Raw genomic sequence first — 13,000 nt, forward strand, 5'->3', positions numbered from 1 at the left:
AAAAAGAACTATTTTTACTTTCACAAACGTATCTAAATATTTACAAAGTTAGCATGGATTTACAGGAATGGAAAAGGGACATTATTAGCACAATAAGATAATTTTAGCCATTCATATAAGGCTTCCATTTATGTTGGAACAGAATGGCGAGGCTTAAAATCAGAATAAAACTTTAAAAAAAAAAACGATAACACTGACATGCAGCAAGATTAAAGGGATACTTTACTACCAAATCAAAATTTGCCCATGTTTTACTCACCCTCAGGGCATCCTAACTTTAACATGGCTTTCTTCTTGAAGAATAATGCAGCGGTATTGAAGAAAAAATGATACGTGGTATTATAATTCTGACTGCATTATTCTTCAAGAAGAAAGCCATATTCAGTTAGGATGCCTCGAGGGTGAGTAAAACATTTTGCTTTGGTAGTAAAGTATCCCTTTAATGGCGTAATTTTAACGTGTCATGAGATCTTTTAGCATATCTTTACCACAACGTAAAAAGAAACCCCCGGATATAGCATATTAAATTAAATAACACTGGTAATAAAATAAATATTGCTCAATATTTTTCAAGTACTGCTAGCTAAACAGATCAAGTTTTTGTTTATTTTACCTATGGCACACGTAAGTGTCCGATTCGCGAGTCGTTTCATTGAGCCAGTTCTTATTGATGATTCGATCGAATCGACGGCCAATCATTGGTTTGCATGGCTTTGTTTTGGAGTTAAACAAGGTGGAACAACATTGGAACAATACTCGGGGGAAAAGCACAATATATCAATAATCAAGACGTTGGAGCAACATTTTGGTGAACATCTAAAAGCCTGCCACTCTTTCGACTCAAAAGAATCGCCGCTTTGAACAGCGAACCGAGTCTCGCCAGTGAGATGTGTTTGCGCGTGCACAGCCGGAGGGGGAGTTCAGCTCATTTCACCGTTCACCGACGCCGCGTCACGCGTACACACGGGCACCGAGCTCTCGCGCTCGCGCTCTCTCGTGGGCAAAATAGCGCTCTCACGAACGCACACTGATGCATTTGACTTTACCGTGTCAGATCGGACCCGAGCGTTTCAATCGATGTCGGAGTTTCACCTCTGGATATAAGCCGCAACATCACCACCATCAGTTGAAAATAAAGACCTCATCAAAGGTAAGATGTGCACGCCGGGGCCTGACGCGTTTCTGGTTAAACATCTTTTTTATTTTAACGCGATCACGTTGCGTCCATCCGAGGGCTGAAAATACTCGCCGATGGTGCTGATGCAGAGGATGCGCTCGTTTAGCTCCGTTTTGTCCTTCATGTGTTTGGGTCCCGTTAGACCTTTGATGTTGTCACTGCTTGTCACATCCAGGCGTTTATGAAACTGAACAGTCGGTGACACGATAAACGCCTCACAGCTGTCGGGACTGAGGATCATCCGATGAAAGACACAGATTTCATGTAGAATATTATTTGGAAGAAGCTCCATACAGTGTGTTCAAGGAGATTCGGTTATGTCTTTATATTTGTAGGTTATTTTTGGAGTCGTGAGACTCTTTATCTATGAATGCATTTCTATTCATTGCCTGCATGCTATTCTTGTTAGAATGATAAATATAACGCATTGTGGACAAAGAGAAAAGTATGCACTTCTTGCAAGATTGATGTTTAACTAATCTTGCAGGAAGTGCTTCATTTTCTCTTTGTCCACAATGCGTTATATTTATCACTTATGTTTCATGGTGCGATTGATTTGTATCGACATAAAAATGAGATGAATTAATATAAGTGCATTTGCTGACAAGGATAAAATGCATTTATTAAAGATTAACATTGTATATGGAAGTGAGGTCTTCATACAGATCTGTTGTCTGCAAAGGCAGAATTTCACAATCTGATAGAAGACAAACGCTTCAAGGGAAATTTATACAAGCGTATGACCTTTCCATGCATGTCTTCATTTGCTCTGTAGGGGCCTAGTGGTTGAAGGACTCAGCTGATGTATCTGTTATGCGTGTGCATCATATCAGAGCTTGGTTGTGCTGGATCATATTTGGACAATTTTCTAGTGTTGTCGGTTTAGTGTGATTCTCTACCACGTTGTTTGTATTTGGTTGTCATTGGGTCACGCTACATGCATTGATTTTTCCACAGGCTCAACTTTATAGTGACATTATCCTAATATTACCTTTGTCATTTAAGCAATCTATTCGTTTTTTTCTCGCTGACCCGCTTTATTATAAGGTCTGCTGGGGCCTTGATGAGCAATGATCTTTTTAGTGTAGGCCGGCCTACTACATTTAGTGTACTGATTTGATTCGAAAGCTGGGATTTACATTGACTTACAACTTAAAGTCTGTTCCTCACATAAAGCTGTCGTATGGTTACAGACGAGTGAGTGCCTTGACGCTAAGGACTTCTTGTGAACCCAGGCTGAGACGCCGGCCTTCAAACCCGAAGACACACTGACTGTATGCGTTTTCTTGGTCTTACACCCACATTATTGCATAATGTAATGTTGAAGTGAAGGAAGTCACCGCACAGCCTCCCACAACATTCTCTTCTCCTGCTTATTCTCTCTCTTTCAGTTCACAGAATGCACACACAGATTCTAACTCGCCTATCCGTTTCTCCACAGAGGCAAATTATGCCAGCAGTACCAGAGTCCCTGTCTCTGGTGACGTGCCAGGCTGTTGGTGAGACCCTCCGCTCCCTCGCCCCTGGCCGGCCCATGCTGGTGGACGCCCCGCTCAGGCCCACGCCCGCACCATGAGCGCCAACGGCCCCGCTCCGCCTGCCGCGCCCCCTGCAGCTGCGGTGGCCGTGCCCGTGTCCTCGGTGGTACCGGTGGGCTCGCTGGCCCAAAAGAAACGACAGCAGTATGCCAAGAGCAAAAAACAGGGCAGTTCGGCCAACACGAGGCCACAGAGAGCTCTCTTCTGCCTCAACCTCAACAACCCCATCCGCCGGGCCTGCATCAGCCTCGTGGAATGGAAGTATCCTTTGTACTGTTAGTAAAGCGAGTCGAATGGGTAAATCAATTAATTCACTCTTGAATGTAGAGCAGATATCCAGATGTGCCGTCATGACGTATAGGCCTATGATCTCCTCCAGAAGCCTGTCTGGTGGTCTTTATTAAAGTGAAGAACTGTTTCCTGCCTCGAGGAACACCTTCATCCTAAAGGGATACTTCACCCAAAAACGAGAGTTCTGTCATCATTTACTCACCTTCGAGTTGTTCCAAATCTGTATAAATGTCTTTGTTCTGATGAACTCAGAGAAAGATATTTGGAAGAATGCTTATAACCAGACAGATTTTGCCCCCCATTGACTCCCATACAGTAGTAGGATAAATATAGCATAGCAACAGGAACGAAGGGGGGCGGGGTTTTGCGAAGGATCAATTTTCAATTTTGCGTGACATATCCCTTTAAACTAAAGGCGTGTAAAGTCGGGCTTTAAAAAGAGCATCAGTTTTCAGACCTCATAGAAGATAAGATGTTTTTACAATACAAAACAAATCATTCAAATTTGGATTATGATATGTTATATTATGTCATTGTTCTTTGTCGTTTTCCTTAACCCAAATATCAGGCCATTCGATATCTTTATATTGATAGCGATTTTCGCCAACTGCATGGCCTTAGCTGTATATATTCCCTTTCCTGAGGACGACTCCAACTCAACCAACCACGACCTGGTGAGTAAAGCACTTTGACCTTTTGGCATATTGCAGCTTGACCCTTGTCATGAGCCCAAACCCATACTAAAATTAGGGGTGGTGTCTGCACCATTTCAAAACAGGTTTTAGGTCGAAGAGCATCTCCCGAGGGACTAATATCATATTAGTTTATGGAGCTTAAGCTCCGCCCTTTAATATTTTAATCAGCTCTATGTGTCTCCAATAGACCCCTTTTGACAAAACAAAGGGAAAACTGGAGGCGGCCAATACAAACCAGCACAGATTCGACTACATAAGGAGTTTAAAATATCACCTTGTTGTGTTGTTTAGTGCCACAATCGACAGAATACAGTCTCCAATTTGATATGTTAACACACCTGCTGCCACTGCCGACCAAAAACACTGACGACAGCTGTAGTTAAACACCATAAAACGAGCGGACTGACCAGGAACGATCATCAAAAATGCTCGTGTTTCACTTACTTAAGATTAAAAAACTACTGTCTTTTGTTGGTGTCGATTATGAGTTGTGTCTAAAAATATCTCACGTTATGCCCAAATCAGAAACTGGGGAACAAGGTTATTTTTCACGTAGCGTTAACTTTTGAACCCATAGGGTATGCTAGCTAACTTTGTTAGTTATATAACTAGCAGTTAACTATTGGCCAGAAACTAAACGTGAAGGAAACTGTTTGTCATCTCTTTTCCTTTCGTCACAAGTGCATTAACGGGAGAGGGCAGTGATAAGGCTCGTGTTATGTGTCAGGTTTGTGTTCGAGTAAATGCATTTGCTAACATTTGCCACAGTGCACGCAGGCATCTATAGATGTATACGCTCTCGGTTTATCTTTACTTTACACGCTTGGTTTCACTGTCTGGTAGGTGTAGATGTCAGGCCACTTAACTGGAGGTAATCATGTTAGGATCTCTGGATCCATTGAGTGAGCGCGTGCAGGTCGGCCAGCTTCCTGGCGTTAAAGTTCACTTTTTCAATAACAATCGCGGTCCTAGACAGTGAGTGACCTTGCGTGTTAAAATTTAATCTGATTTTTTTCTAGTCATTGTCAAAAAGCAAGGAAACAAAACGTGCTACCTAGCATTAGTGATGCGGTCAGGGGGATCTTTTTCTGCCTCCACCTAAGCTCCGCCCACAAAAACGTGTCACAGTGTTTACTAACAGTAAAGGCGTCTACTGAGCATCCTGTAAATTGTACTGGTGGTGGCTGTGTTTGCTGTTTTTATAGTTTGGTATTCGGTTTTATTGTACATGAATATTTTTGTATTTTCAGTTTGTTTGTGATTTTATTTAAATTTTTAGCCATTTTGAAATGTGCTTTTGTCGTTTTATTATTTATATCTTTATTTTTAATGTTACTATATTCGTTTAATATATTTATTAAGGTTTCGCTTTAGTTTAGTTTATTCATTTTCTGTAAATAATTGCTCAATTTAAACACCTTAGTTGATTGCTAAGGCAACATTGCTAATTTTGTTTAGTTTGTCCAGTAATATTTAGGCTTATATTTTATTTGATTTCAATTAACGTTATATAGTTTTAGTTTTCGTTCTAGTAAATAACATTTTTAAATACACATTCAATGAAATAAAAATGTAGTGTAGATCCTTATTTTATATATTAAGAAATGATTAGATTACGAAAACTGAAAAAAGGAAACCTGTGTTTTGACTGCATTTATTTATTTATTTATTTATTCATTTATTTATTAGATATTATTTATTATAATGATCTTGCTTGGTCTATAAACACCATGCACTGTGCTGTGTTTTACCTTTCTGTGTTTTTCTTATTTGCTCCTGTAAAGCTGCTTTGGAACAATGCACATTGTGAAAAGCGCTATATAAATAAAATTGAATTGAATTGAATTGTGTTTTGTGTTTACGTCTATTTAATTTGATATTTTTATCTGTTCTGAATTTCTTTTTGAAAGTATGAGAGAGAATATTTCTTTACCCCCACGAATACAACCTAAGCGCTGTCATTATGTTTGTACATTCCTAGAAGATATAATGGATAAAATATGTCTCATTATAAGGGATCATTTCTGAGAACAGATGCATGTTTAAATGACTAAAGCTAATCCTTCCTTTTCTCCATTTTACTTCCTTTTTACAAGCTGCTTCGCCTGCACAGTGTAATTGATCAGATTCTGAACTCATCAGATAAATGATTTATATTTAGAAAAGAGGAGAGTTTGGAACACAGATTCGACGGATTTGGAGGGGGCGGATGTTCTCCGCATTGCATTTCTCCTCGGATTGAGAATGATTGTGAGTTGAGATAAGACAGCTGTTCGATCTTGCGCCTCAGCACGACGGCTTCATGATTTGTGAATAGCTTTCGTAGACGTGGTTTCATTTTTTTGTAATTTTTAGCTCCGGAGTCTTAACACAGGAAGGAGAAACAGCAGGCAGAGATGTTACATCCTGGCTTTTTCACCCAAAAGTTTGATCAAGGGATTTGCAAATGGCTCACAAAAAATGACCAACATTTGGTCTTTTATTTTTTGTTCTTTTATCTGTTTGGACTGCTGCGTGTGTTTGTGTTTGCTGAACAGTAGGAGACAATCACAGAGCAGAATTTCATCACAGACCCAGCAGGTATATCATGCGCTTCAGGTCGACTCACACGGATGAATCAGGGTCTACAGGTACATTAGAGGGTCAGAGATGTGTTGGCAAACCGTATAAACTGCACCTGGGGTGATCAAGGGCCAGAGATGTGCATAAAGCGTTTTCATAGTAAACGTAATATACCAAAATCTCAATTGACAGATGTTCATAAGAGGTGCACATTTATGTCTTGGAAAAAGATGAAAAAGATGTCTTGAAGCATCCATTTTAGGCTTAAATATAAAAAGGGTTTGTAATTCTGAATCTGAAATATGCTGAAAGTAAAGTGGGATTTTATAGAAGTGTGAAATGTTTTGACGGTAGAATACGTACTTCTACGCAAGGCTAATGCGCAAAGGCGTTGTGTAAGAAATGTGTCCAACAGTTCACTGCGAGCTCTATTTGGTTGAGGTTTCATTTTAATTGGGGTTTGACGTGCAGCTCAAGGGAGTTTGGTTTCATTTCCAGCATGGACCGGGATCAGGGGGCTTTAGTTCACGAACAGACTTCTCGTAGTTTTCTAGTTCTTAAAAGCAAAGCTGTATGATGTGAGCAATTTCAGATGATTGTTTTTGTAAGAGTAACTGGAATCTTAGTTTTAAGTTAAAGGGGTCATATGGCGCGAATACGTGTTTTTCTGTGTCTTTGGTGTGTTATAAGTTGCCCATGCATGTATTAGACACGTAAAATTGCAAAAATGAAAGTGTCGGAACAAAATATGCATTCTATCTTATTTTTAATCCCATTACACAGCCAGTACTACTGTTGCAGCCATTAAAATAGTTCCGTTTAGTTTTTTTAATAGCAAAGTAGTTATGTATTTTTTTTCCTTTATTAAGTTAATTTAGAAAAAAATTTCGAGCATTTTTTTGTTTGGTAAATTCAACTTTTTGTTTTTTAAATAGACGACGGCTAGCGGCGGATGGTGAGTTGACTACGTTTGATCAATTTAGTCTATCAAATCAACACTTGGCTTGCCTGCAATAAAATCCAAAGATTTTTTTTAAATAAAGAAAAAACTCAACAATTCAAGCATATCACAATGTTAGTTTAAACGTTTATTATCAGTAAAAGGGCACTTTTTTATAAACTGAGGCGCTCGCAACGGCGAACAACGTGCTGAAAACAAATGAAAACGTGTAAACTCGAAACAATTTAAAATAATAATAATAACAACAACATGCAGATTGTCTTACCTTACACTTACGCAACAATTATCAATGAAAAAAGTCGAATCCCAAACAGAAAACGAGACAGCCTCCTAACACAGGTACAGCCACAAGAACAATCTCTTAAAGAACATCGTGTAGAAAAACAGCCCAGAAGTTTGCCTTTCCTCTTTGTTTTTCTGTGTTTTAACTTCGCCATTTGCGATTTTTCTCTTTATGTTCTCCATTGCACGTGAGGTGAATAGTGGACGAGGGAAACCAGAGTGAACGCGCGGGCGCAATTGCGCGCAAGCAGAATGTGTAATGTGTGTCAGCGTGATACGTAAACGTGTTCGATGTTTTAAATTTACCATCATCAACTTCTCATCGTTTCTTTATTTACTGAATTTCTAATATATATTAGAAATATTAATGAATGTCTAATATACACTCACCTAAAGGATTATTAGGAACACCTGTTCAATTTCTCATTAATGCAATTATCTAATCAACCAATCACATGGCAGTTGCTTCAATGCATTTAGGGGTGTGGTCCTGGTCAAGACAATCTCCTGAACTCCAAACTGAATGTCAGAATGGGAAAGAAAGGTGATTTAAGCAATTTTGAGCGTGGCATGGTTGTTGGTGCCAGACGGGCCGGTCTGAGTATTTCACAATCTGCTCAGTTACTGGGATTTTCACGCACAACCATTTCTAGGGTTTACAAAGAATGGTGTGAAAAGGGAAAAACATCCAGTATGCGGCAGTCCTGTGGGCGAAAATGCCTTGTTGATGCTAGAGGTCAGAGGAGAATGGGCCGACTGATTCAAGCTGATAGAAGAGCAACTTTGACTGAAATAACCACTCGTTACAACCGAGGTATGCAGCAAAGCATTTGTGAAGCCACAACACGCACAACCTTGAGGCAGATGGGCTACAACAGCAGAAGACCCCACCGGGTACCACTCATCTCCACTACAAATAGGAAAAAGAGGCTACAATTTGCACGAGCTCACCAAAATTGGACAGTTGAAGACTGGAAAAATGTTGCCTGGTCTGATGAGTCTCGATTTCTGTTGAGACATTCAAATGGTAGAGTCAGAATTTGGCGTAAACAGAATGAGAACATGGATCCATCATGCCTTGTTACCACTGTGCAGGCTGGTGGTGGTGGTGTAATGGTGTGGGGGATGTTTTCTTGGCACACTTTAGGCCCCTTAGTGCCAATTGGGCATCGTTTAAATGCCACGGCCTACCTGAGCATTGTTTCTGACCATGTCCATCCCTTTATGACCACCATGTACCCATCCTCTAATGGCTACTTCCAGCAGGATAATGCACCATGTCACAAAGCTCGAATCATTTCAAATTGGTTTCTTGAACATGACAATGAGTTCACTGTACTAGAATGGCCCCCACAGTCACCAGATCTCAACCCGATAGAACATCTTTGGGATGTGGTGGAACGGGAGCTTCGTGCCCTGGATGTGCATCCCACAAATCTCCATCAACTGCAAGATGCTATCCTATCAATATGGGCCAACATTTCTAAAGAATGCTTTCAGCACCTTGTTGAATCAATGCCACGTAGAATTAAGGCAGTTCTGAAGGCGAAAGGGGGTCAAACACCGTATTAGTATGGTGTTCCTAATAATCCTTTAGGTGAGTGTATAAAAAGGAGGACAAGCCTAAAACAAGCCCGAAGCCTGGCCCGCTTTTGAGCTATGACGTAAATATTGTCCCGAAGCCCGGCCCGAGGGGCGTAAATAAGTCGGGGCCCGTCGGGCCCGGGCTGAAATGCAGGGCTCTACTTGTCATCGGTCTTTCTGGATGTCAGGTGTCTTATTTCTAAGGGACTCCATTACCCATAAGTCTCAGCTTTCAAATGGCAATGTGAGAGAGTGCAAAAAGTGAAACCTTGGTTTGATTATCGACTCTTTAGCAGGTGACTTAAAGGTGCAAACTACTATTTTTGTTTTTTTATGGAATGACAAACAGATTATGTTAACACAATTTTGAGTTTCTTTTTGCTTGTCAGTCATACTACATGTTCACTCTGTTAAGATTACAGCTACAACTGTGTTTTTGTCCCGTTACCTACTAGATTTCTTCTTTCATTGTAAAAGTCTTAAAGTTCCAATGAAATGAAAAATGACAATGCCCATTTTTTCATGAAATATTGCAGCGTTTATTGCAAATACTATATCAACGTGGGTCATTCTCTTTTTAAAATTCTTGTGCTCTCATATTCTTGAGTTAAAATCTGAAAATGCATTTCCTTAATGTAATGACTATCCATCTTATATGACTTAAATATGTTAGACGGCTTGGGCGGAGCATCTGTTAACTCCTCCCCTTCAACTGTCAGTCAGCTGCCAGTTCCATTTCAAAATGCAACGGCTGTTTTTATGCATTTTATATTTTTCTCATTAGAAATTCCATTTCACTCGGAAATGCGTCAAAACACGGATGTTAAAACGATCGCAACTTCTGGTTCACTGGGACTTTAAAAACAACATCTTCAGTCAAGTATTATAGAAACAGTCAGCACATCCGAAAGCCACAAACGTTTGGTTTTAAATGAATGATGTACTGTAGCCAAGTGTACTGTAAAAAAACAAGGTGCAAATAATCGGTTTGTTCAGTCACAGAGTGACGACAAACACAAGCCTCTTTAGATTAATGTCACATTTATTCTTCAGGCATATCGGGACAGATGCACAGACACAACACACCTTGTTGATACGGACCAGACTTCGCCATATGGTTATTCCCGGCTGTTTCGTGTAGTAGACGGAGCGCTCTGGGCAGCTCCTGCTGAAGACTGCTGTGTACAAGCGTGCCCTTTTCATAGCCGATAATATTCACATTCCCCAACCTTTACCACACACACAAACACAGTGTTTTATATCATGCTGGAAATCTCACATTGACTTCTATTGTTGTGACCTCCATATAATTATATTGCCATTGGCTTTGTTAGATATTGAATAATCCTTTTATATAACGTTTATATTATGTATATATATATATATGCGTGTGTGTGTTTGTGTGACTGTGTCTCCAGACCCCAGCGGTGATAAAGTCTGAAGTGTGTGTTTAATCACTTAGCTAACCGCTTATTTTCTCCAGATGCGCTGACTTCCCAATGGTCTTTATCTAAGCGTGTGGGTTTGATGGGGTGGGAAATGCTCCGTCTTTGTGTAAATCTATGTGTGATATTGATGTAAATATGTGATTTGATTGCCTCTATGTGTGTGTTTCATATGTATTTTGATTGGAGTGGGCGAGAGGAGAGGTCATGTAATAGAGTTTGATGTATCCAGCTTACACGCCTGCAATGCATTTCAAAACATGCCAAGTGGTGTCTTCCACACTGTGCATGACATTCAGGAACATTTTTATTCCTTATTGCTCTGATTTAAAGAGAACGCACATATTGTACTTATGTATCTGTAACATTAAAGGTGCTGTGTGTAGTTTTTGGAGGATCCATTGATAGAAATGCAATTTAATACACATAACTATGTCTTCAGAGGTGTATAAAGACCTTACGTAATGAAGCGTTATGTTTTTATTACCTTAGAATGAGCTATTTCTATCTACATACACCGCGGGTCCCCTTGCATGGAAATCGCCATGTTGTTTCTACAGTAGCCCTGAACGGACAAACTGCTCCACAGAGCGCGTTTCTTAAATACGTTATCTCCTTTGGAAAAGAAGCGAAAACGTGACGACATCTTAGCCCTGTGTCAACCACCGTAGTGCTTCGAAAGGGAGGGATGGAGTGAGCCGTTGGTTGCAGTTCACAACCTCACCACTAGATGCCGCTAAATGTCACACATTGCACCTTAAAAATGTTCTCAGTCTATTTTAGGTCTATTTTCTTTATTTCATTTTGAGGTGAAATCCAACTCTGACTGCCGAAATTGTTTTCATCATCCATTTAAATACAGCTGAATTTCGATCAATTGCACGCCATGCATCTTTTTATATTTTTAGCGGTTTTTATTTTTCTCCGGTACGTCTGCATGCACACTGCCCCTAGTGGTCAGGGGTAAAACACCTGATTGTGAGCCGGTCATAATGCCTAATCTATGTGAACGGATATGGTTTGTTGCTGGGTTACGGAGCGAGAGAACAAGGTTCAGGAACGCACTGCCGCGAGAGAGTGGAGGTGGTGGAGATACTGTATTCAGATGCCTTTCTTTATGCATTTAAACTTTATCATTTCAAAGCCTTTCAGAACTGTCATGCACACGCATCTCTATTACACACTTGCGATCTGGCTTCCTTTCTTTTCCATTTCTTTATCCGTTGTCAAGTCTTTTCTTGGAGAAAGGCACTTTATAGCAGGACACGGTCAGTTTCTACAAGCCTACACACAGAGGTTGAGGGAGGCAGCTCTTCCTTCATCCGCCTTGTGTACATTGACTGATCTATACAGACAAGAGTGAGAGAGAAAGCGAGATGGGGGAGGTTGAGGTATCTTAATGCATTTTTCTTGTCGCTTAGAATGTTTTCTTGTCGCACAATGTTTGCCTATGTGATGTCCTTACATTCAAATGACATCAACAATCCAACATTTACAAAGAAACCAAACCGGATATCGTAGTAATGTTTTTTATTTATTAGTAGTGCTTCTATGGCGAGCATAGCTGCTTTTATTGTTTATTTTTGAGGTTTGGAACGCAGCCCCACACCCCCACGTTTTCTCCACTCTCTTCTTTTGTCTTGTTTCTCAGTAAAATGTCGCCCTTATATAAATTTAGACTAGATGAATTCATGAGATAATATCTGTTTTAGATAACATGACCTCAACCATATCAAACCTGAATATTAGAGAGAATTGGGAGTTGGCAAATTTGACTTTGACCAATAAACAGCCACCTACAACACTATAGCAACTGCATAGCAACACCTTGGCAACGCCCTCATGCTTGTCATTTGTACGCAGTATCTCTTATTTAAATACATTCACGTAGTTACAGTAGAAAATACGTTTTTTGGCATCCAGCTGAGTTTTTTATAATTGTAGGGCTTGAGTACATGTATGTGTATTGAAACCCTGTTGTCCTAATAGAATAGACCAGAATGCATTGTGTTGATTTATGGGGATGCGTAATAATTATTTTGCTTTAAATTTACAAATGTAACGGAAAGGATATGAGAACACAAATGCAAGCCATTAAGAAAAGACTTTATTACCATAAAAGGAGAAGCTGAGCTTTTGATGTTGAAGGTGAAATTTGCATGTGCTTTAATGGACAATCTGGCACGTGGGTTTTTTTTTTAGTAAACTAGCTAATGATGGTTTGCGTGTACACAGAGAGAGAGAGAGAGAGAGAGAGAGAGAGAGAGAGAGAGAGAGAGGAATATGTACAGTTAGTCTTTAGTGTATAAACCAGCAGAGATGAGTCACAGATATTTATGGCTTGCCCCACAGGCCTCAGTCCTCTCTCTCTCTCTGTCTCTCTCTGTCTCTCTCTGTCTCTCTCTCTCTCTCTCTCTCTCTCTCTCTCTCTCTCTCTCTCTCTCTCTCTCTCTCTCTCTCTCTCT

General features: G+C 40.1%; 1 protein-coding gene across 10 annotated transcripts in view; it reads left to right on the top strand.

Moving 5' to 3' along the window:
- Positions 1-926: 926 nt before the first annotated feature.
- cacna1da (calcium channel, voltage-dependent, L type, alpha 1D subunit, a) overlaps positions 927-13,000 on the top strand; it is a 72,350-nt gene continuing 60,276 nt past the window's right edge. For all 10 annotated transcript variants that reach the window (XM_057362838.1, XM_057362829.1, XM_057362830.1 and 7 more), the window contains exons 1-3: positions 927-1,150; positions 2,619-2,976; positions 3,575-3,680. In XM_057362838.1, the coding sequence (XP_057218821.1) occupies positions 2,750-2,976; positions 3,575-3,680 (333 nt within the window). In that variant the 5' untranslated portion in view covers positions 927-1,150; positions 2,619-2,749. The remainder of the gene's footprint in view (positions 1,151-2,618; positions 2,977-3,574; positions 3,681-13,000) is intronic.

The sequence above is a fragment of the Triplophysa rosa genome, linkage group LG20 (assembly GCF_024868665.1).
Source record: "Triplophysa rosa linkage group LG20, Trosa_1v2, whole genome shotgun sequence".
Lineage (NCBI taxonomy): Eukaryota > Metazoa > Chordata > Actinopteri > Cypriniformes > Nemacheilidae > Triplophysa > Triplophysa rosa.